At 38.2% G+C, this 24,021-nt stretch overlaps 2 protein-coding genes across 5 annotated transcripts in view; one reads left to right on the top strand and one right to left on the bottom strand.

The window, feature by feature from the left end:
* The window catches only part of PTPN4 (protein tyrosine phosphatase non-receptor type 4), a 190,364-nt gene that overhangs the window by 96,313 nt on the left and 70,030 nt on the right, over nucleotides 1-24,021 (top strand). For all 3 annotated transcript variants that reach the window (XM_043488068.1, XM_043488065.1, XM_043488066.1), the window contains exons 10-12: nucleotides 4,593-4,681; nucleotides 17,349-17,412; nucleotides 23,799-23,971. In XM_043488068.1, coding sequence (XP_043344003.1) covers nucleotides 4,593-4,681; nucleotides 17,349-17,412; nucleotides 23,799-23,971 — 326 coding nt within the window. The remainder of the gene's footprint in view (nucleotides 1-4,592; nucleotides 4,682-17,348; nucleotides 17,413-23,798; nucleotides 23,972-24,021) is intronic.
* On the bottom strand, nucleotides 21,573-23,151 carry LOC122453821 (heterogeneous nuclear ribonucleoprotein A3-like). Of its 2 annotated transcripts, XM_043488076.1 has the most exons (2): nucleotides 23,099-23,151; nucleotides 21,573-23,029 (listed from the first exon to the last, which is right to left on the bottom strand). In XM_043488076.1, exons 1-2 carry the CDS (start codon nucleotides 23,102-23,104, stop codon nucleotides 21,962-21,964), a joined length of 1,074 nt encoding a protein of 357 aa, XP_043344011.1. In that variant the 5' UTR covers nucleotides 23,105-23,151; the 3' UTR covers nucleotides 21,573-21,961. The 2 variants fall into 2 exon arrangements, with proteins under 2 accessions (XP_043344011.1, XP_043344010.1); XM_043488075.1 differs by having other exon boundaries at nucleotides 21,573-23,104.

Genomic DNA, 24,021 nt, shown 5'->3' with positions numbered 1-24,021 from the left:
AGTGGAACTGACAAATAGATTCAGGGCATTAGATCTCATGGACAGAGTGCTTGAAGAACTATGGACGGAGGTTCGTGACATTGTACAGGAGGCAGTGATCAAGATCATCCCCAAGAAAAAGAAAAGCAAAAAGGCCAAATGGTTGTCTGAGGAGGCCTTATAAATAGCTGAGAAAAAAAGAGACGTGAAAGGCAAAGGGGGAAAGGAAAGATATGCCTGTTTGAATGCAGAGTTCCAAAGAAGAGCAAGGAGAGATAAGAAAGCCTTCCTCAGTAATCAGTGCAAAGAAATAGAAGCAAACAATAGAATGGGAAAGACTAGAGATCTCTTCAAGAAAACTAGAGATACCAAGGGAAAATTTCATGCAAAGATGGATACAATAAAGGACAGAAATGGTATGGACCTAACAGAAGCAGAAGATATTAAGAAGAGGTAGCAAGAATACACAGAAGAACTTTACAAAAAAGATCTTCATGATCCAGATAACCACTAAGGTGTGATCACTCACCTCGAGCCAGACATTTTGGAATGCAAAGTCAAGTGGGCCTTAGGAATCATCACTACAAACAAAGCTAGTGGAGGTGATGGAATTCCAGTTGAGCTATCAGGTCAGTTCAATTGAGCTATCAGGTCAGTTCAGTTCAGTTGATCAGTCATGTCTGACTCTCTGTGACCCCATGGACTGCAGAATTCCAGGCCTCCTTGTCTTTCCAATGCCTGGAGTTTACTCAAACTCATGTCCATTGAGTTGGTGATGCCATCCAACCCATCTCATCGTCTACCATCCTCTTCTCCTCCTGCCTTCAATCTTTCCCAGCATCAGGGTCTTTTCAAAAGAGTCAGTTCTTCGCATCAGGTGGCTAAAGGATTGGAGTTTCAGCTTCAGCATCAGTCCTTCCAATGAACACCCAGGACTGATCTCCTTTAGGATGGACTGGTTGGATCTCCGTGCTGTCCAAGGGACTTTCAAGAGTCTTCTCCAACACCACAGTTCAAAAGCATCAATTCTTTGGCACTCAGCTTTCTTTGTAGTCCAACTGTCACATCCATACACGACTACTGGAAAAACCATAGCTTTGACCAGATGGACCTTTGTTTGCAAAGCAATGTTTGCTTTTTAATATGCAGTCTAGGTTGGTCATAACTTGCTTCCAAGGAGCAAGTGTCTTTTAATTTCATGGCTACAGTCACCATCTGTAGTGATTTTTGGAGCCCAAGAAAATAAAGTCACTCAGTTTCCACTGGTTCCCCATCTATTTGCCATGAAGTGATGGGACCGGAGGCCATGATGTTAGTTTTCTGAATGTTGAGTTTAAAGCCAACTTTTTCACTCTTCTCTTTCATTTTCATCAAGAGGCTCTTTAGTTCTTCGCTTTCTGCCATAAGGGTGGTGTCATCTTCATATCTGAGGTTACTGATATTTCTCCTGGCAAACTTGATTCCAGTTTGTACTTCATCCAGCCTGGCATTTCTCATGATGTACTCTGCATAGAAGTTAAATAAGCAGGGTGACAATATGCAGCCTTGATGTACTCCTTACACGATTTGGGACCTGTCTGTTTTTCCATGTCCAGTTCTAACTGTTGATTCTTGACCTGCATACAGATTTCTCAGGAGGCAGGTCAGGTGGTCTGGTATTCCAGTCTCTCGGAGGAGGTGGTCTGATGTTCTCATCTCTTGAAGAATTTTCTGCAGTTTGTTGTGACCCATACGGTAAAGGCTTTATTGTAGTCAATAAGCAGAAATAGATGTCTTTCTGGAACTCTCCTGCTTTTTTTATGTTCCAGCAGATGTTGGCAATTTGATCTCTGGTTACCCTGCCTTTTCTAAATCCAGCTTGAACATCTGAAAGTTCATGGTTCACATACTGTCGAAGCCTGGCTTGGAGAATTTTGAGCATTACTTTACTAGTGTGTGAGATGAGTGCAGTTGTGCGGTAGTTTGAGCATTCTTTGGCATTGCCTTTCTTAGGGATTGGAATGAAAACGGACCATTTCCAGTCCTGTGGCCACTGCTGAGTTTTCCAAATTTGCTGGCATATTGAGTGCAGCACTTTCACAGCTTATCTTTTAGGATTTGAAATAGCTCAACTGGAATTCTATCACCTCCACTAGCTTTGTTCGTAGTGGTGCTTTCTAAGGCCCACTTGACTTCGCATTCCAGAATGTCTGGCTCTAGGTGAGAGATCACGCCATAGTGGTTACCTGGGTCATGAAGATCTTTTTTGTGTAGTTCTTTTGTGTATTCTTGCCTCCTCTTCTTAATATCTTCTGTTTCTGTTAGGTCCATACCATTTCTGTCCTTTTTCTTGGCCATCTTTGCATGATATGTTCCCTTGGTATCGCTAATTTTCTTGAGGAGATCTGTAGTCTTTCCCATTCTATTGTTTCTTCTATTTCTTTGCCTTGGTCACTGAGGAAGGCTTTCTTTCTTTCTTTTTTTTTTTTTTTTGAGGAAGGCTTTCTTATCTCTCCTTGCTCTCTTTGGAACTCTACATTAAAATGGGCATATCTTTCCTTTTTTCCTTTGCTTTTCACTTCTCTTCTTTTCACAGCTATTTGTAAGGCCTCCTCAGACAGCCATTTTGCTTTTTTGTGTTTCTTTTTCTTGTGGATGGTTTTGATCCCTGTCTCCTGAACAATGTGATGAACCTCCGTCCATCGTTCATTAGGCACTCTATCAAATCTAGTCCCTTAAATCTATTTCTCACTCTTACTGTATAATCATAAGTAAAAATGATAGTGAAGTCACTCAGTTGTGTCTGACTCTTTGTGACCCCATGGACTGTAGCCTGCCAGGCTCCTCAGTCCATGGAATTTTCCAGGCAAGAGTACTGGAGTGGGTTACCATTTCTTTCTCCTGGGGATCATCCCAACCCAGGGATTGAACCTGGGTCTCCTGCTTTGCAGGCAGACACTTTACTGTGTGAGCCACCACAGAAGCAATGCAGGAGGTATAATCATAAGGGATTTGATTTAGTTCATACCTCAATGGTCTAGTGGTTTTCCCTACTATCTTCAATTTAAGTCTTAATTTGGCAATACGGAGTTCATGATCTGAGCCATAGTCAGCTCCTGGTCTTGTTTTTGCTAACTGTATAGAACTTCTCCATCTTTGGATGCAAAGAATATAATCAATTTGATTTCATGACATCTTTGTAAATACTACCCAGGTCTTCGTTAGACTTCTGCCAGCCATTCCAGAAACCTTCTTTACACCCTGTCCTAGCTCCTGCCTACCGTATACATTTTTTTTGTGGTTTTATCACCCAGTGTGCCTTTCTAGATACTATAATTTATTTTCCTTTATGTTTTTAACTGAATAACTTTAAATGTCTTTTAATGCCTTCTTCCCTTACTGTATAGAATTTTTTTGTTAAAGAACTGGGCCGTTTCGCCTTTAGTTTCCCACAGTCTGGACTTTGCTGATCACATATTCATGGTATAATTCAGTACGTTCTATAGGTCTAATGAAGTTTTTACAGAGAAGTTGGACTTGATCTAGACTTTGGTTAGGTTTGATATGATCCATCAGAGAGACATTAAGAAGAGATGAGAACAGTATTAATAAAACATATAATTTTCGGTATACAAAACACATGAGAATGACCTGATGGGAGACAAGTTTTTACTTTAGAAATTATTGAAACTATATTTTAGAGGTTTTTTTCCTAGGGAGACAGTTAACAAAATCTTGATTATATTTTCATCAGTTAGTTCTGTCTTCTGATCACATGAATGCTAGGGATAAAAGCATTATTGCTATATTAGCTTGCCTATAGTACGTCTCAAGTTAAGCAGTCTTGCATGCATGCTCAGTTATGTCTGACTCTTTGTGTCCCCATAGACTATAGCCTGTCAGGTTCCTTTGTCCATGGAATGTCCCAGGCAAGAATACTACAGTGGGTCTCAAGTTAAGCAAAACTATTTCAAGACTTTTTAGCAACTGAGGAAAGTTTTAATTCTACTTACTTTGTTAATAGTTGCAAGTCAGTTGTTCAAGTTGAATCAGCATGAAAACTCACTCATCAAAGCACAGTTCAAATTTTCTTCCACACTCTCCAATAGCTGTTCCCCGCTGTTTTCCTGTGATGCTTTTATTGTATTATGTTAGTTAAAGAATTTCTCCTTATATTGGAAATACTGTTTTATTACAAATTGCCTTTCACCATGCTCTGAACTCCAGGTTTTATTCACTTTTGCAATCTTAACACCATATTTACACAGTGATTGGATTACAATAGTTTTAGAAATGGAAAGATGGATACTAACTTAACATTCTATGAGATGTCGTCTTTGATTTTCTATCCCAAAGAGTCAGTTCCAGTTATAAACTATGGAAAATCCGAAGATTATTTTTGCTTTATATTAATGAATTTTAATAATGTAACATTTAAATTTGATTTGAAGTATGTCTTATTTTTATGATGTAATAGTTGCCATATGGGTTTATAAATATTGCAGTTACCTGCTGCTTTTGATATAATGTCACATTGTGTAAAAGAACTAATCATATTTAAAAATTATATCTTTATCAGTTAAAACTCATTTTCTTAGAATTCCCATTTTTGTTTGTTTGTTTGTTTTTTGAAGGATCAAAGTAACAATGAAATTATGATTGGGGTGATGTCAGGAGGAATTCTGATTTATAAGAACAGAGTACGAATGAATACCTTTCCATGGTAAGAACTTCTGTCAATACTTTCACTTTTACTATTATATTACCAAATATAGTTCATATTTTTGTTGAACTATTTAATGTTATCATACAACTTTATCCCACTTACTTCAAATCTACTAGAAGATACAAAAATAGTTGAATTATTTTTTTCAAAAATTTCTTAGCTTAAAGAAAATACTACTTTCCAAGTTTTTTCTCTTAGACAATCTCTAAATTTGTACTCTAGTATTATAGCTAATATCATCATGTTTACTGTGTGTCTTGCACCTTGCCAATTGCTTTGGATACAGTTGTTGTTTAGTTGCTAAGTTGTGTCTGACTCTTTGTGATCCCATGAACTGCATCGTGCCAGGCTTCCCTGTCTTTCACTATCTCCCCGAGTTTGATCAAACTCGTGTCCATTGAGTCGATGATGCTATCCAACTGTCTCATCCTTTGCCGCCCCCTTCTGCTTTGGCCTTCAGTATTTTGCAGCATCAGGTCTTTTCCAGTGAGTTGGTTCTTCACATCAGGTGGCCAAAATACTGGAGCATTATACAAAGTATTGAATACACTACTTCATTTAAATGCATTTGATGGGTGCTAGTTTATTAGTTGCAACACTGGCATGGTTTAGATTGGTATGGTGACTCCATGTGGTTTGAAACTCATGTTTCTTCTGTGTCATTGGTCTACTGCCCTTAGCATGTTGTCCTTGTCCTAGCTGTCCAGTGACTCACCAAGCATCACTTTTGTATCCCAGAGTGAGGTAGAAAGAGAAGTAGCATCTACCACTACCCTTAAGGGGATAGTGTGAAAATTGTAAAAACCACATTGATTTTTGTGCATATGTTATATAAATATCTTAGGTTTTTTAAAAATAAACACAATGATTTTCACTAAGGGAAGAAAGAAAGAAAGTTAGTTGCTCAGTTGTGTCCAGCTCTTTGCAAGCCAGTGGACTGTAGCCCACCAGGCTCCTCTGTCCATGGGATTATCCGGGCAAGAATATTGGAGTGGGTTGCCATTTCCTTCTCCAGAGAATCTTCCCCACCCAGGGATCCAACCTGGGTCTCCCACATTTCAGGCAGATTTTTTACTGTCTGAGCCACCAGGGAAAGCTTAGGGCTTCCCTACGCCCAAGCCCTTTCTAAGGAAGAAATAAATACAAAAGAAATATATTGCATCAATCTGTTTATTTATATATCTCCTAAATGAGATGGCCAAGCTTTTCAATATCTGTGATTATTATTAATAGATTTTTGTAATTAGTCACTTATATAACACTTAATAGAAATATGATAACTGACAGAAGCTATTATTTTAGAAAATCACCACAATTATATTGAGAAAAGAAACATAAATTTCCCTGGTAGGTCACTATCTAGGAAAAAATTAAATATAAAATAAAAAGTTGATGCAGTGAACCTCTTCAAAATTAAATATTTTTGTTCTCCAGAGGACACTGTAAACAAAATGAAAAGGCAAAACTCAGTCTTTTGTAAAGTATATAGTTGATAACGGACTTATCCAAAAAACATAAAGGACTCTTAGGTCCTTTAAATTTTTAACTTAATCTAAAAGAATAGGCAAAATTTGTGAATAGATACTTCCACCAAAGGAGTTATACAAATGGCAGATAAATACAAAAAGATGCTCAGTCAACAGTGAAATGCAAGTTAAAACCACAGTGAACTATTTTCGTTCACCCACTGGAATAACTCCAATTAAGAAGAACAACAGTGGAACTTCCTTGGTGGTCCAGTGGATAGGACTTCATGTTTCCAGTGCAGGAGACTTGAGTTTGATACCTGCTCAGCAAACTAGATCCCACATGCCCAAGTAAGAGCTCGCATGCTGCAGCTGAGACCTGATGCAGCCAAATAAATAAATATTTAAAAACTTTAAAAATGATAGTACCAAGTGATGGCAAGGAAGCAGAGCACCTAGAAATCTCATATATTGCTGGTGGGAATGCAAAGTAATAGACCAACTTAAGAAAACTGGCATTTCTTAAAGATTAAATTGAGATTTCCTGGATAATCTGGCAATTCTGTTCCTAGATATTTGCCCAAGAGAAATGAAAACATAAGTTTGTATAAAGATGTGCACACTGTGTTCATAGCTATATTATTCATAATAGCACAAAACAGAATTTCAAATGTCCATCAGTTGGTGACTCCACAGGCAAATTACATCTATGCAGTGGGATACTGTTTAGCAGCAGAATAAGTGAACTATTTACACACTAAACATCATGGGTGACCCTACCTTCAAAACATGACGTCAAGTGTAAGCGGCCTGACACAAAAGATGGCGTACTGTTTCTCTATATGAGATTCTAGAAAGCACGTATTATAGAGACAACAGACCGCTTGGTTGCCAGGGATTAAAAATGAGAGGAAATTGACTGCAAAGGGATGCTAAGGTGACATTTTCAGGTGATGCAAATTGCTATATAGTGATTTTGATGGACGTTATACAGCTCAGTACATTTGTCAAAACTCATTGACTTGTTCATTTAAAATTGGGATGTTGCATTTTATATATAAATTATACCTCTCTAAAGTTCATAAAAGAAAGCAAAGGTCATTTCATATTTTATCTCAATATCTTTAAATTCTTCTGTGTAATTCAACTTGTGTTACGGTTAGAGGAAAGTACAAAACAGCTTGAGACATGGTCCTTGCCTAAAAGTGAGCACATAAAAATTAATTACAAAACATAAGAAGATTGGTGAGTTAAGTGTTTCAGAAAAAGCAGTTATGATTGTTTATTTTCATAATGGTAAATGTGTATCTTCAATTTTAATGCTTTTCTGATTTACTGAAGAGAATTAAACATTTTTTATTAACTTTACATATTATGTAAATGTCAAAATCAGAAATTCTTTTCAGATGATATGGGTTAAAATAATTAAATTTTTCTGTATTTTCAAAATTCTTTAGTGTGTGTGTATATATATATTTTTTATTATAAAATAAAGATTCTGGAAGAGTTTTTGGCAAATTACTTTGGCAGTACCAATGATGTAATTTTACCAGGGAAAATTTTAATGTCTTCATGATATTTAAGGTGGTTTTTTTGTTTTGTTTTGTTTTAATTGGAGGATAATTGCTTTACAGTATTGTGTTGGCCTTTGCCTTATTTGAGGTGGTTTTTAAAGGATGAATAGAAATTTCCTCAATGAAGAGGGAGTATGGAAGAGGAATGTGTTTCTGGAAGGTTCAGTCAGAGAATTTGGGGTAAAGATACCAAACATTTGCAGAGGCCTCATAGTGAGAAAGGATGTGGCAGGTTCAAATGATGGGATATGTGGTTTGATCTTTGTTTATTTATGTTTGGCTGTGCTGGGTCTTGGTTGCTGTGCGGACTTTTCTCTAGTTGCAGAGAGCTGGGGCTTCTCATCATGGTGGCTTCTCTTGTTGAGGAGCCCAGGCTCTAGGGCACGTGGGCTCAGTCGTTGCAGCTCACAGGCTTTGGAGCACAGGCTCAGTAGTTTTGGTGCTTGGGCCCAGTTGCTCTGTGGCTTGTGGGGTCTTCCAGGATCAGGGATCAAACCCACATCTCCTGCATTGGCAGGTGGATTCTTTACCACTGAGCCACCAAGGAAGCCCCTGATTTTTCTTTTTTTTTTTTCAGTTATCTTCACTGAGGACAGAAGCAAGGGGGTAAGATTTTAAGATGATACTGCTTAGAAGAGAAATTGGGATTCAGATTTTGAAGGATCTTATACATTCCACATGCTGTTGTTCAGTTACTCAGTCATGTCCGACTCTGTGACTCCAAGGACCGCAGCACACCAGGTCCCCCTGTCCCTCACCATCTCCTGGGGTTGGCTCAAGTTCATGTCCATTGCATCAGTGATGCCGTCCAGCTGTCTCATCCTATGTTGCCCCCTTCTCCTGCCTTCAATCTTTCCCAGCATCAGGGTCTTTTCCAGTGAGTCAGCTCTTCACATCAGGTGACCAAAATATTGGAGCTTCAGCATCAGGGTTTTCAATGAGTATTCAGGGTTGATTTACTTTAAGATTGACTGGTTTGATCTTCTTACGGTCCAAGGGACTCACAAGAGTTTTCTCCAGCACCACAGTTCCAAGGCATCAATTCTTTAGCACTCTGCCTTCTTTACAGTCTGGCACTCACAACCATACATGACCACTGCAAAGACCATAGCCTTGACTATACAAACCTTTGTTGGCAAAGCGATGTCTTTGTTTTTCAACACACTGTCTAGGTTTGTCATAGCTTACTTGCCAAGAAGCAATCATCTGATTTCATGGCTGCACTAACCATCTGCAGTGACTTTAGAGCCCCAGAAGAGGAAATCTGTCACTGTTTCCACCTTTTCCCCTTCTATTTTCCATGAAGTGATGGGGCTGGATGCTGTGATCTTTTTTTAATATTTAGTTTTAAGTCAGCTTTTTCACTTTCCTCCTTCACCCTCACCAAGAGGTAGTTTAGTTTCTCTTTCCTTTCTGCCATTAAAGGGTATCTTCTGCATATCTGAGGTTGTTGATGTTTCTCCCACTAATCTTGATTCCATCTTGTCACTCACCCATTCTGGCATTTCTCATGATGTGCTCAATGTGTAAGTTAAATAAACAGGGTGACAGCAGACAGCCTTGTCTTACTCCTTTCTTAGTCCTGAGCCGGTCAGTTGTTGCATGTAGGGTTCTAACTGTTTTTTGACCCACATGTAGGTTTCTCAGCAGACAGGTAAGATAGGTATTCCCATCTCGTGAAGAGTTTTCCACAGTTTGTTATGATCTGCACAGTCAAAGGCTTTAGCGTAGTAGATGAAACAGAGATAGATGTTTTTTTTGTGGCCCCACAAGAGACTGAGCCAGACTTGCCGGTCAGTGTCCAGGAGTCTCCAGTGGAGGTATGGGTTGATGGTGGCCTGCCACAGGGCAGGGTCACTGACTACAACAGTCCTGGGAGCCTTGGCGGGCTGGCCTAAGTCCTTTCGAAGGAGATTAAGGCAAGGAAGAAAATCACTCACAGATTTTAATGCATTTTATCTGTACCTGATAACCCTGCAACTTGGATGTCCTTAGCATTGTTTTGTGGATAAGGAATAAGAAATACCAGAGAAGCTAACTGGGCCAAGGTTAATAAGTTTGATAAATATGAAGTGGAATCTTAAGCTTGGGTCTTTCAGGTTCTGAAACACAAGCTTCTCAGTTAACCTCTTCTTTCGAAAGTAGAGCTATGTGTAGAAAAGTTATGTTCCATGTGATAAATATACTTCCTCATTTCTTTCTACATATGGTTAGCCCTAAATTATCCAGTTCAAGTTCATACTTTTAAAATGTTGAGTACTGGATTGGAAATTACTTGGATTCTGTAAATCAGACTTCATTAAAATTATTGCTTATCAAAAAACATCATTAGTAAAATGAAAAGGGAAGGGGACAGGTCTATTTCCCAGTCCAGCAGGTAAAGATTTTGCAACTTGTTACTCCTATTCTCAGAAGAAGAAAAAAAAAAACCTGAAAAAACTCAAAATCAACAACTCTTTTTAGATCTTTCAGAGAATTGAAAACACAGGGCATACTGCATTTCTGAAAGCTGGAGAAACAGATGAATACGAGAAATGACAGCTTACCAGGTCTAGAAACCACTGCCTCAGCAGTACCTGGCCGGAGTACGTAAAGGGTGGTTGGCAAATTGCTGGAGACAGAGCAGAGACTGGCTTGTTAGATAAACACTCCCTCAGGCCCTGCTTGCTTAGAAAGGGCCCTCTGCTACCAGGGGTCTCAGGGCCAAGGTTGACAGAAAATCTGCTTGTGATCGAAGGGCAGGGTATCGGGGTTGAGCAGGGATGTAACTAGTTTGAAATATGCTCAGAGCCTTCTTTTCTCATTAGCAAAGATCTGCCCTTAAGGAAGTCTATTTATACTTAATCAAAATGGGTTGCCAGGGCCTAACCTTGTGGAGGAAGGGAAGCCCTGCCTCTACTTTTTGTTTCGGCTCAGGAGGGGTGAGTTGCAGAGCGCTGAAGGGTGCAGCCAAGAGGCCCAAACCACTAACCCACTGAGACCAGATCACAGGATTAGAGACTGGCTTCTGCCCAACCCCAGACTTAACTGCCACATCACCAGGGCTCCTATATAATAACAAAGGTTCAAAATTTAACTATAAAACTCAGACCAATTAAGGAGGACTCTCTTGGGAAACCCAAAGGCAACAGGGGAGACAAAATCAAGGACAGTAGAAGAGATAGCCTCAAATGCTTACCACAGAAACTCTTCCTTCAGAATAGCCACAGTTTGAATTGAATTAGTTTCTAAAGGAATTCATGACACAGGGCACTGTTGAAAATGATAGAGCCGTGTGTTGGCAGTTAGAGAAGCTCACAGCTGGGTGTGGTTTTTGAAAGGATGGGGTGATTGATGCTGCTGTCATTTCAGTATTACTTGGGGCACACCCAGGGCTGTGCCTTCCCGCAGAGCAGTAGGAGAAATATACTGAAGATTGGGGTGCAGAGTTCATGCAGGTGAACTGCCAGGTAATAATAGACTGGGAAGATGGGATTCTCCAGGCAAGAATACTGGAGTGGGTTGCCGTTTCCTTTTCCAGGCAACTTCCTGACCCAGGGATCAAACCCATGTCTCCATGCTGTTTCTTCAGCACTGAATCTCAGGTTCAGTGGGGAGCTCAGGTGTGTTATGTAGCTAATGCATTACAGTAAGCAAATAATGAGGCTCAAGATCCACTGGAAATCAAATCTTCCACCATCGTGGATCTGGTTGGTTCTAACCAGTTTTTGTCATGTCGTGTGGCTATGTCATTCTTTTAGAGACTGTGCCCTGCCTGCTTCCCTCTTGTTTCAGTACTGTGCCTAGCAATAGCAAAATGCATATTCCTTTCAAGGATACGTAGTTCATTTATTAGAAGAGGAAATATGTTAGCCATAAAACAAGCTTCAACAGTTTTTTTTTAATTGAGTTATAATTAGTGTAACATTAATTTCAGGTATACAGCATAGTAGTTTAGTATTTTGTATACATTATGAAACAATCACTATAATAAGTCCAGTTATCATATGTCACTATATAAAACTATTACATGTTTTTGACTGTATTCCCTCTGTATGTAGTACACGCCCATGACTTATTTTATACATGGAAATTTGTGCTCTTAATCCCTTGCACATATTTGTCTTTATCTGCACCGACCCTTCCCCTTGGCAACCATTCATTTGCTGTTTATATCTGAGTCACTTTTTCGTTTTTTAGATTCTGCATATAAATAAAATCATAAGGTATTTGTTTTTCTAGTTATTTCATTTTTATAATACCTTCCTGGTCCATCCATGTTGCCACAATGATAAGATTTCTTTTTAATGACTGAATAATAATGCTTTTAAACTGTGGTGTTGGAGAAGACTCTTGAGAGTCCCTTGGACTGCAAGGAGATCCAACCAGTCCATCCTAAAGGAGAGCAGTCCTGGGTGTTCATTGGAAGGACTGATGTTGAAGCTGAAACTCCCAATACTTCAGCCACCTGATGTGAAGAACTAACTCTTTTGAAAAGACCCTGATGCTGGGAAAGATTGAAGGCAAGAGGAGAAGGGGATGACAGAGGATGAGATGATTGGATGGTATTACTGCCTCAATGGACATGAGTTTGAGTAAACTCCAGGAGTTGGTGATGGACAGGGAGGCCTGGCGTGCTGCAATCCATGGGGTCTCAAAGAGTCAGACACGACTGACTGACTGAACTGAACTGAACTGAATATTCATACACATCTACACACACACATCACATCTTCTTTATCCACTCGTTATTAGTAGGCACTTAGATTGTTTCTGTATCTTGGCTGTTACAAACAGTGCTGCAGTGAACATTGTTGTTCAGCTGCCAAGTTGTGTCTCCCGCTTCTCCTCCTGCCCTCACATCTTTCCTAGCAGCAGTCTTCTGATGAGTTGGCTGTTCACATCAGGTGGCCAAAGTATTGGAGCTTCAGCTTCAGCATCAGTCCTTCCAATGAGTATTCAGGGTTGATTTTCTTTAAGATTGACTGCTTTGATCTCCTTGCTGTCCAGTGGACTCTTTAAGAGTCTTCTTCAGCTCCACAGTTTGAAAGCATTGGTTCTTCAGTGCTCTGCCTTCTTTATGGTCCAGCTCTCACATCTGTACATGACTACTGGAAAGACCATAGTCTTGATTATATGCACCTTTGTCATCAAAGCGATGTCTTTGCTTTTTAATACACTGTTTAGGTTTGTCATAGTTTTTCTTCTAAGAAGCAGTCGTCTTTTAATTTCATGATTGTAGTCACCATTCACAGTGATTTTGGAGCCGAGGAAGAGAAAATCTGTCACTGGTTCCACCTTTTCCCCTTCTACTTGCCATGAAGTGTTGGGACCAGATGCCATGATCTTAGTTATTTTGAATGTTGAGTCTTAAACAAGCTTTTTCACCCTCATCAAGGGGATCAAGGGGTTCTTTAGTTCCTCTTCTCTTTATGCCTTTAAAGTCGTATCATTTGCATATCTGAGGTTGTTGATATTTCTCCCAGCAGTCTGTATTCCAGCTTGTAGCTCATCCAGCCCAGCATTTCGCATGATGTGCTCTGCATATAAGTGAAATAAAGGAGTGACAATAAACAACCTTGTCATACTCCTTTCCCAATTTTTAATCAGTCAGTTGTTTCATATAAGGTTCTAAATGTTGCTTCTTGAAATGAACAGAAGGATACATAAATCTTTTTGATTCAGTGTTTTTATTTACTTTGGATAAATACCCAGAAGTGGAACTGCTGGATCATACAGTAGTTCTGTTTTTAGTTTTTTGGGGGCCCTCTGTACTGTTTTCCATGATAATGGCACATATTTACATTCCCACCAACAGTGCACAGAGATTCTCTTTTCTCTACATCCTTATCAACATTTGTTATTTCTTATCATTTTGATAATAGCCATTCTGACAGGTGTGAGATGGTATCTCATTGTAGTTTGCATTTCTCTGATAGTGATGTTGAGCATCTTTTAATGTCACTGTGTATATCTTTGTAAAAATGCCTCTTCAGGTCTTCTGCCTATTTTTTTTAATCAAATTTTTTATATTGAGTTGTATGCTTTTTGTATACTTAGATATCAACCTCTTACTGGGTGTATCATTTGCGAATATCTTCTCTTGTTTGGTGGGCTGCCTTTTCTTTTTGTTGGTTTCCTTCACTGTGCAAAGTTTTTTAATTTGATGCAGTCCTATTGTTTATTTTTGCTTTTGCTTCTCTTACCTGAGGAGACATATCCAAAAAATATTACTAAGACTGATGTCAAAAGAGGTTACTATCTGTGTTTTCTTCTTGGAGTTTTATGTTTTCAGGCATTAACATTTTTTGTCTTTAATCCATTTTGAATTTGTTTTTGTATGTGGTGTGACAGAGTTGTCCAGTTTCATTTTTCTGCATGTAGCATCCAGTTTTCCCAGCATCATTTATTAAAGAGACTATCTTTTCTCCATTGTACATTCTTTCCTTGTTGTCATAAATTAATTGACCATGTGAGCATGGGTTTATTTCTGGGCCCTCTATTCTGTTTCACTGATCTTTATATCTATTTCTGTGCCAGTGTCAGACTGTTTTGGTTACTGTAGCTTTGTAATATATAGTCTGATGTCGGGGAGCCCAGTACCTCTGGCTTTATTGTTTCTGAAGATTGCTTTGGATATTTGGGTCTTTTGTGGTACCATACAAATTAGATGATTATTTGTTCTAGTTCTGTGAAAAGTATCTTTTATACTCCTCCCCTTTCATGTTTTATGTTTTTAATGTTATATTTTGCACCTTTTAATTTGCATATCCCTTACTAGTTGTAGTTTTAGTGTTTTCCACAAGTGGCTGCACTAATTGACATTCCCATCGACAATGCGTGAGAATTCTCTTTTCTCCACATTCTCACCCAACATTCATTGTCTTTCTGATGCTAGCCATTCTGACAGATGTGAAGTGGTATCTCTTTGTAGTTTCGATTTGTATTTCTCTGATAATTAGCAGTATTGAGCATATTTTCATATGCATGTTGGCCACCTGCATTTCCTTTTTGGAAGCATATCTATTCAGTTCTATTTTTCCTTGGGTTGTTTGATTTTTGTTTTGTTTTCATGTTGAATTGTATGAGCTGTTTATATGTGTTGGATGTTAACCCCTTATTGGTCTTAACATTTGCCAATATTTTCTCTCATTCAGTAGATTGTCTTTTTGTTGTTGGTTTCCTTTCTATGCAGAAGCTTTCAAGTTTAGTTAGGTCTCATTTGTTTGTTTTTATTTCATTTGTTTTAGGATATGGTTCACAAAAAGTGTTGCTATGATTTATGTCAAAAACTATTTGCTTATGTTTTCCTCTAGGAGTTTTGTGGTATCCAGTCTTATTTAATCCATTTCAAATTTAGTTTTGTATATGGTGTTAGAGAATGTTCTAACCTCATTTTTTAACATATAGCTGTCCAGTTTTCCCAGCACCACTTATTGAAGAGACTGTCTTCATTGTATATTCTTTGTTCCTTTGCCATTGATTCATGACCATAGGTGCATGCATGAGCTTACTTCTGGACTTTCTGTCCTCTTCCGTTGATTTCTGTGTCTGTTTTTGTGCCAGTACCATACTGTTTTGATTTCTGTAGCTTTGTAGTATAGTTTGAAGTCAGGGAGCGTGATTCCCTCTGCTGTTTTTCTTTCTCAGGATTGTTTGGCTGTCATTTGTATTTCTGTACAAAATTTGAAATTATTTGTTCTAGTTCTGTGAAAAATGCATTGGTATTTTGATAGAGATTGCTGTGAATATGTAGATTGCTTTGGGTAATATGGTCATTTTAAGAATAATAATAATTCCAATCTAAGAATGCGGTGTATCTTTCCATATGTTTGCATCATTTTCAGTGTCTCTCATCAGTGTCTTTCAGTTTTCCAAGTACATGTCTTTCATTTTCTTAGGTAGGTTTATTCCCAGGTATTTTATTCTCTTTACTGTGATAGTAAATGGGCTTGTTTTAATTTCTCTTTCTGTTAGTTTGTTGTTAGTGTTTAGAAGTGGAGCAGGTTTCTGAATATTAATTTTATATTTTGGTACCCTTTTTCATGATTTTCATTTCTGTGCTTACATTGCCCATCTTTTCTTGCTCTCTGCTTTATCCACTGGGGCTCTTAGCCTGTTGATTAAGTTGTTTTAAACTCTCAGAATGATAATTCCAGCACTCCTTTCACATCTGGTCCTGATACATACTGTGTCTTCATGTTGTGCTTTTGCCTTTTGGTATCCCTTGTAATTTTTTTCTTGATGGGCTGATCTGATATCCTGGTAAAAGATTGTTGTTCATTCACTAAGTTGTGTCTGATTCTTTGCGACCCCATGAACTGCAGCACTCCAGGCTCCCCTGTCTTTCACTATGTCCTGGAGTTTGCTTCAGCTCATGTCCCTTGAGTCAGTGATGCCATCTAACCATCTCATCCTCTGTCACCACCTTCTCCTCCTGCCCTCAGTTTTTCCCAGCATCAAAGGTCTTTTCCAGTGAGTTGGGTCTTCACATAGCATAGCCAAAGCGTTGGAGCTTCAGCGTCAGTCCTTCCGTGAATATTCAGGGTTGATTGGTAACCTTGGTAAAAGGAACTGCTGTAAATAGGCTCTTAGTAATGTAGTGATGAGGTGTGAATGGGGTGGGTGGGGCGGGGGGTGGTGGTCCTGTGATTAGCTGGGCCTCTACCTCTGGGTCTCTGGATTGTGAGGTTCACAAGTGTTTTCTCAGTTTTTTTCTCCCTCTTTGGGTGGGACAAGATTTCTAGAGTGGACTGAAATCGGGTATTTTCTTTCCCTGGATCATTTAAGGCTCTTGTTAACTTGTTTCCCCTAATTGCAGACCTTGTTAAGAACAGAGTGCTCTGGCCTATTTCAACATGGTTTCCCTTTCCCTGTCGGAAACCTGAGGGTATTTTCCTCTGATATTTACTGTTGTAATTTGTTTGAGCTTCTGAAGATAAATCTTAGAATTCTGTGAGGGCCTCCCTATGACTGGGTCCTCTTAGAGTTCTTCACTTGCATAGTTAACCATACTGAGCCTTCAACAATTCATGAAATACAGTTCAGGTTCTCCTACCCTGGCACTGCTTCCTCTGGCGGTTTCTGCTCCCAGTACTCTTCTCTGGCAATCTCTGATTCTCTGTACTCAGCTGTTCATCTCTCAGATCTCGGAGGTTGCAGCTTGCCCTGTGCTCTTCTCTTTCTTACGGATCCAAGAAGAATTTATGATTTTTAAGTCTGTTGAGCTTTTTACTTGTTGCTAGGATGTAGTGGTGATTTCTAAGCTCTTTACATGCAGAACAAGAAAACTACTTGTAGTTTTAAATAATAAATAAACTATATTTTTGGTATTCTTGAATTTTTAACTTGTAATATGTGTTTTTATGTTATTTTTTGGATACAAAATTGAAAAGTGGATAAGTTCACAGTAAATGTTCTGGTAAAATAGCTCAACTGAGCGTATAAATTCTAATTTTTTTTTATGACGAAACTTTCAATTTTTTAATGTGTATATGTATATATATTCTTTAGTGCATATGTACATATAGTTAAATAGATATTACTAAACATGCAATTAAAGGATTATTTTTTACTACTCTTTGGTTGATACTTTTATCTTTGTTCAATATTTTAAATACTTCAATTCATTCTCTTTTTATCCAGGTTGAAAATTGTGAAAATTTCTTTTAAGTGCAAACAATTTTTTATTCAGTTAAGAAAAGAATTGGTGAGTATTGTTCTTATTAATATAAATTGTTTATAAAGAAATAAATAGTTATTCATTACAGAACTTTTAGTGTAAATAAAAGTGTTATTAATACTATTAATAACTGCCAACTAAGTTAATTAATTTACAGTTTGTGACAAAGTATTTCTCCAGTGTTTCTGTGGTTCTGATCCAAGGTTATTCTAGATAGCTGTTCTGCTGTCTCTTGAACATAGAAACTAATTTCAGTTGTGATATTCATTGTCAGTCCCCGTATTCTATTCATAAGGTCAGTAACTGAGAATTTATATGTCCTTTTTCTTTGCATCTTTCTTGTTTTAAACTAAATCTGTAGCACTTCCTTTTATATGTAAGTTCATTTCATTGTAGGGAATCTGAGTGTTTAGTTTTGTTTATAGTTCATGAACGTGTAGTACATTTCCTGTCTTTGTTAGAATGGTAATGTCCTTTTTTTATATTATCAACAAATACAACATGTTGAGTTATCATAGAAAGTACAGAATTGTAAAGAGTGTCATCTTATAAATGGTTTTTATCTATTTCATCAAATTAAATTAGCCTTATCCTTTGACATTATTAGAAGTCTTGACAAATTAACGCATACTTTAGGGTGTTTATATGTTTGCAAAATGTATTTGAATCAAATGCATTTTATAGAAGATCGTGATCTACTGAATATAATTCATCATCATTTATATTCACAAAACATGAAATTTTTTGAAGAGAGTTTTTGAAGTAAATCAGGCGGAAATTAAGTATAGTGCTTGATAGGTATATAATATACAATGTTATTATGTAGACCATTACTACTACCTCAGAAGCTGGTATTATTGCTAATACAGCTGATGCACTAGCAGTTATTAACTCTCCCAAAAGGTGAATACTATTCTCATTTGTAGCATCATGAATTAGTTTGTCCTGTTTTGAACTTTTAAAATATGAAATCATACAGAATGTTTTTGTCTGCCTTCTTTCCCGTAGCATTGGGAAGTTCGTCTGTGTTGTTTCGCAGAGCAGTAGTTTGCTCCATTGCTATGTGGAGTTCTACTGAATGAATATACTATCAATTCGTTAGTTATGTTAATGGACAGTTTTGCTATTTCTGAATGTGGCTATTATGATTAATGCTGTTAATGAACATTATTGTACATGTTTCAATAAATGTTTAGAGGAATAAAATATATTAAATCATGTCTGGAAACTGGAGAACAGACATTTTACTTTTGATAATTATTTTGGTAGGAGGTGATATTGGGGCCAATTTTTCCATTTTGCTTCCTGTGGTACTGTTGTTATTTGTAATAATAATAATATAGTATCTGACATTTCTGGAGATCTTACTATGTGCCTGATAATGTGTATCAACTATTTTCATATCATTTAGCCTTCACAACTATTCTCTGAGGTAGTGTTAGTACATACAAAGCAACTCTTAAGCATAATTAAGAATTCTCTGGTGATCAATAAGTAATATTTTAACATATAATTTTCTAGCATCACCATTTAATATTTATACATGGACATTTTACTATATTTTAGTTACATAAAAAAATCTTCATAACCTTTTGATAGGCAAAGATTGCCTTAACAGGATGTAGAAGGTAAATGAACATTAAAGGAGAAGATCGATAATTTGGACTGTGTTAAAATTAAGAACTGTGGCAAATAGCATAGAATATGTGTATAATAAACACACATACCATGTCCTTGGTTGTATCTCCAAGTCAATCCAGAAATATATTAGTGATTTGAACAGACACTCCAGAGTTGAGAACAGAACTGAGAATATCTCTTCGTCCAGTAACATGAACCTTGTTAAACAGCAGAGAAATGCAAATTATAACCAGAATGCGATAATTCCTCACAGCCATCAGAATAGTGTAATGAAAAGATTGGTGAACCCAGTGATTTGGGAGTATGTAGAGCATTCATTGCTTGTAGGAGGAAGTGAATATTGAGCTAATGATCTTGGGAAACTGTTGGGTGATATCTACTAGAGGTGAGCACATGACATCTATGATCCAACAATAAAAATTCGCACCTACATGCATCAGACAAAATACAAGAATATACATAGGAACAATATTCTTACATTACCAAGCTAGAAAGAGTAAATGTCTGTCAACAGTAAGTGGATGACTTGGTCTCTTCATACAATAGAATACTGTGTAGAGTGAAAATGAGTCAATTACTACTTCACAATTAAATGGAGGAATATAGAAACATAATAATGAACAAAAGAAGTCAAGATAATACATGTATGGGTCCATGTATGTAAAATTGAAAACAAGTGTAACCAAACTGTGGTCATAAAGTCAGAGGGGTAGTCACCTTTATAGAGGTAATCTGGTAGAAAGGGAGGATGAAGGATGCTCACAAGTGCTGCTAATGACACATTTCTGAATCACGTTGGGAGGGTCAAAGGTTACAGACACTGTGAAAATCAGAGCTCTACTTTTATGACACATCTGCCTTGCTGTAGATAGTTTATTATTTCAGTGAAACGGTTTACTTAAATAGTTCAGTTCAGTCGCTAAGTCGTGTCCAACTCTTTGCGACCCCATGAATCGCAGCATGGCAGGCCTCCCTGTCCATCACCAGCTCCCGGAGTTTACTAAAACTCATGCCCATCGAGTCGGTGATGCCATCCAGCCATCTCATCCTCTGTCGCCCCCTTCTCCTCCTGCCCCCAATCCCTCCCAGCATCAGGATCTTTTCCAACGAGTCAACTCTTCGCATCAGGTAGCCAAAGTACTGGAGTTTCAGCTTCAGCATCAGTCCTTCCAATGAACACCCAGGACTTCTCTCCTCCAGGATGAACTGGTTGGATCTCCTTGCAGTCCAAGGGACTCTCAAGAGTCTTCTCCAATACTGTAGTTCAGAAGCATCAATTTTTTGGCACTCAGCTCTCTTCACAGTCCAACTCTCACATCCATACATGACCACTGGAAAAACCGTAGCCTTGACCAGATGGACCTTTGTTGGCAAAGTAATGTCTCTGCTTTTTAATATGCTATCTAGGTTTGTCATAACTTTCCTTCCAAGGTGTAAGCATCTTTTAATTTCATGGCTGCAGTCACCATCTGCAGTGATTTTGGAGCCCAAAAAAATAAAGTCTGTCACTGTTTCCACTGTTTCCCCATCTATTTGCCATGAAGTGATGGGACCAGATGCCATGATCTTAAGTTTTCTGAATGTTAAGCTTTAAGCCAACTTTTTTACTCTCCTCTTTCACTTTCATCAAGAGGCTTTTTATTTCCTCTTCCCTTTCTGCCGTAAGGGTGGTGTCATCTGCATATCTGAGGTTATTGATATTTCTCCCAGCAGTCTTGATTCCAGCTTGTGCTTTTTCCAGCCCAGCGTTTCTCATGATGTACTCTGCATATAAGTTAAATAAGCAGGGTGACAATATACAGCCTTGATGTACTCCTTTTCCTATTTAGAACCAGTCTGTTGTTCCATGTTCAGTTCTAACTATTGCTTCCTGACCTGCATACAGGTTTCTCAAGAGGCAGGTCAGATGGTGTGGTATTCCCATCTCTTCCAGAATTTTCCACAGTTTATTGTGATCCACACAGTCAAAGGCTTTGGCGTAGTCAATAAAGCAGAAATAGGTGTTTTTCTGGAACTCTCTTGCGTTTTTGATGATCCATTGGATGTTGGCAATTTGATCTTTGGTTCTTCTGCCTTTTCTAAAACCAGCTTGAACATTAATAGTAATTGGTGCCAAATTTTTTTAGAAGTTCAAGAAATGTTTCTATTCTGTTTCTACTTTTATTTATTTTTTTTTTTTTATTTTTTTTTTTTTTTGAAATTTTGAGATTTTTCATTTGAAGGTAAATCTTAATGCTATTAAATTCACAAATATGCTAATTTAAATACCCAATTCTATTATCTAAAACACACATTGCAAACATACAAATATCTATTCTCTCCACATGTCAGAGCCATTCATTTCATGGTTTGGAAATGGGGAGAATAGATTCCCCTTAAACTGCAAGTCAGCAGGTGTTTCTTTACAGTTAACTTTAGCAAAATTCATACAAAATAGTAATTAACAATGATCTTCTTTACTTGCTAACTCACAAGGAAACACCTTCAAAACTGCATTTTGTTAAAGTTTCTGTACTAAAATGTAGAAAAACTGAACTACACAAATATTGAAAAGTTAAAAATTCCTTAATTTTTTATTCCTGGTACCACTACCACAATTTACAGGGCAATATACCTGATGTAATGAAAAGAAAAAGAAAAAGACAAAGCTACAACAGATAAAAAGACCTCAGGAATGTACATCTAATTGACACTACATTGCATTAATCAATAGCTGCACTTTTTGCAAACTGTGGCTATGACAGTCCTGAACAAGAAGGGTTTCCTGTTTAAGCTGCAGTAACTTTTCTGACTATGGATCATCGTTCCTTCTGTGGCAGATTTTTACAGTTCCTCTAACGCATTTGGGACGACTGTCTCAAAGTAACCTGCAGCTTTCCTGACAACTCCTCGCTCTCTCTCCTGCTAAGAACTGTAGCCCTTTTCTTCTGAGTTTTTAGAACCTTCTGCTACCATATCCACCACTTCCACCACCAGATCCATAACCACCACCATAGGGACTGCCCGAGCTTCTTCCACCAAAACTACCCCCTTTCATGGGTCCATAATTTGATTGCTGTTGTCCACTATAATTTCCAAAATCATTATAGTTTCCACCACCACCATAGTTACCACCTCCAAAATTTCCTCCTTCATTGTAACCATCATATCCTCCACCACCGCCACCATATCCACCACCTTGGTTTCCATATCCTGGTCCACCACCACCGTAACCTCCTCTACTACTATAACCAGGACCACCGCCATAGTTGCCACCATCACCTCCAAATCCATTGTATCCACCATCACCTCCTCCATAACTCCCTCGGCTGCCACCACCTCCACCACCATAGCCTCCTCTTCCACCAAAGTTTCCACCACGGCCAAAGTTACCTCCACCACCTCCAAAGTTTCCGCCACGACCCATAAAGTTGCCAGATCCACCTCCACGACCTCTTTGTGATCCAGCAGATTGCATCTCTTGTTTAGAAAGGGCCTTTTTCACTTCACAATTATGCCCATTAATAGTGTGGTATTTCTGAACAACAATTTTATCAACTGTATCATGATCATCAAAAGTTACAAAAGCAAATCCTCTCTTTTTTCCACTCTGCCTGTCTTCCATAACTTCTATGGTTTCAATCTTGCCATACTTTTCAAAGTAGTCTCTCAAATTATATTCTTCTGTATCTTCTTTAATACCACCAACAAAAATTTTCTTCACTGTTAGATGGGCACCAGGCTTTACAGAATCCTCTCTAGAAACAGCTCTCTTTGGTTCCACTACACGCCCATCAACCTTGTGTGGTCGAGCACACATTGCTGCATCCACTTCTTCAACACAAGAGTAAGTCACAAAACCAAAGCCCCGGGAACGCTTTGTTTGGGGGTCTCTCATCACCACACAATCTGTAAGTGTGCCCCATTTCTCAAAATGTTCTCTTAAGCTATCATCTGTAGTTTCAAAGCTCAGACCACCGATAAACAGCTTTCTCAACTGCTCTGGTTCCTTGGGATCGTGACCCTCCTCCCCCCGGCGGCGGCGGCGGCGACGGCCGGAGTCGGGCTGGGGGCGACCGGGCGGCGGTTTTACCTCCATTTTGAGACCGGACTCGCCTCTTCCAACTCGAGTTCAATATGGGACCCTGTTTCTACTTTTAAAATGAGTTTCAGAATAGTGTTCACAAGTGCTGAATGTTTTTATTTATTTATTTACAATCTAGACAGATTTATAAATTTAAAAATATTGTTGAAAGGTATGTTGGTATATCTTAAAGTTTAATTTGTGGGCAAGGGTTATATTTTGAAATGATTATAGCTATTAAGTTTTGAAAATAGGTATATATCAAGTTTTAAATTTATTTGTGAAAGTGAAAGTCGCTCAGTCCTGTCCGACTCTTTGCAACCCCATGAACTATACAGTCCATGGAATTCTCCAAGCCAGAATACTGGAGTGGGTCGCCTTTCCCTTCTCCAGGGGATCTTCCCAACCCAGGGATCGAACCTAGGTCTCTCATATTGCAGGCAGATTCTTTACCAGCTGAGCCAGAAGGGAAGCCCTAAATTTATTTCTCACTGTGCTCTAAAGTAAAAGTTCCTATGAGTTGTAACATTGCCAAATGAGGTCCACATTTTGCCACCTTATTTATATTACTGCTTCTTTATTGGATAAGCAGAAAAGACACAAGAAGGATTAGTATTCGTAGGACTAGAATATTTATCTGTAAAAAATAAATGGAGCATTAGATTCTGACATTTTCATGATATTCTCTGCCTTTTGTCATTTATTACAGCATGAATCTAGAGAAACATTACTGGGATTTAACATGGTGAATTACAGAGCATGTAAAAACTTGTGGAAAGCATGTGTAGAACATCACACATTCTTCCGTTTGGACAGACCGCTTCCACCTCAAAAGAATTTTTTTGCACATTATTTTACATTAGGTTCAAAATTCCGGTACTGGTAAGTATTGCTTATGCTTTGATTCTTTACTGTTGATTTTTCCTCCCCTT

This window comes from Cervus canadensis, chromosome 15 (genome assembly GCF_019320065.1).
Source record: "Cervus canadensis isolate Bull #8, Minnesota chromosome 15, ASM1932006v1, whole genome shotgun sequence".
In the NCBI taxonomy this organism is placed as follows: Eukaryota; Metazoa; Chordata; class Mammalia; order Artiodactyla; family Cervidae; genus Cervus; species Cervus canadensis.
Note: the sequence above shows the minus strand (reverse complement) of the source record. Positions and strands in the feature narration are given on the sequence as shown.

Bases quoted from the DNA above. Each gene is read 5' to 3' on its own strand.
- LOC122453821 (XM_043488075.1), bottom strand. From the start codon at position 23,104: ATGGAGGTAAAACCGCCGCCCGGTCGCCCCCAGCCCGACTCCGGCCGT.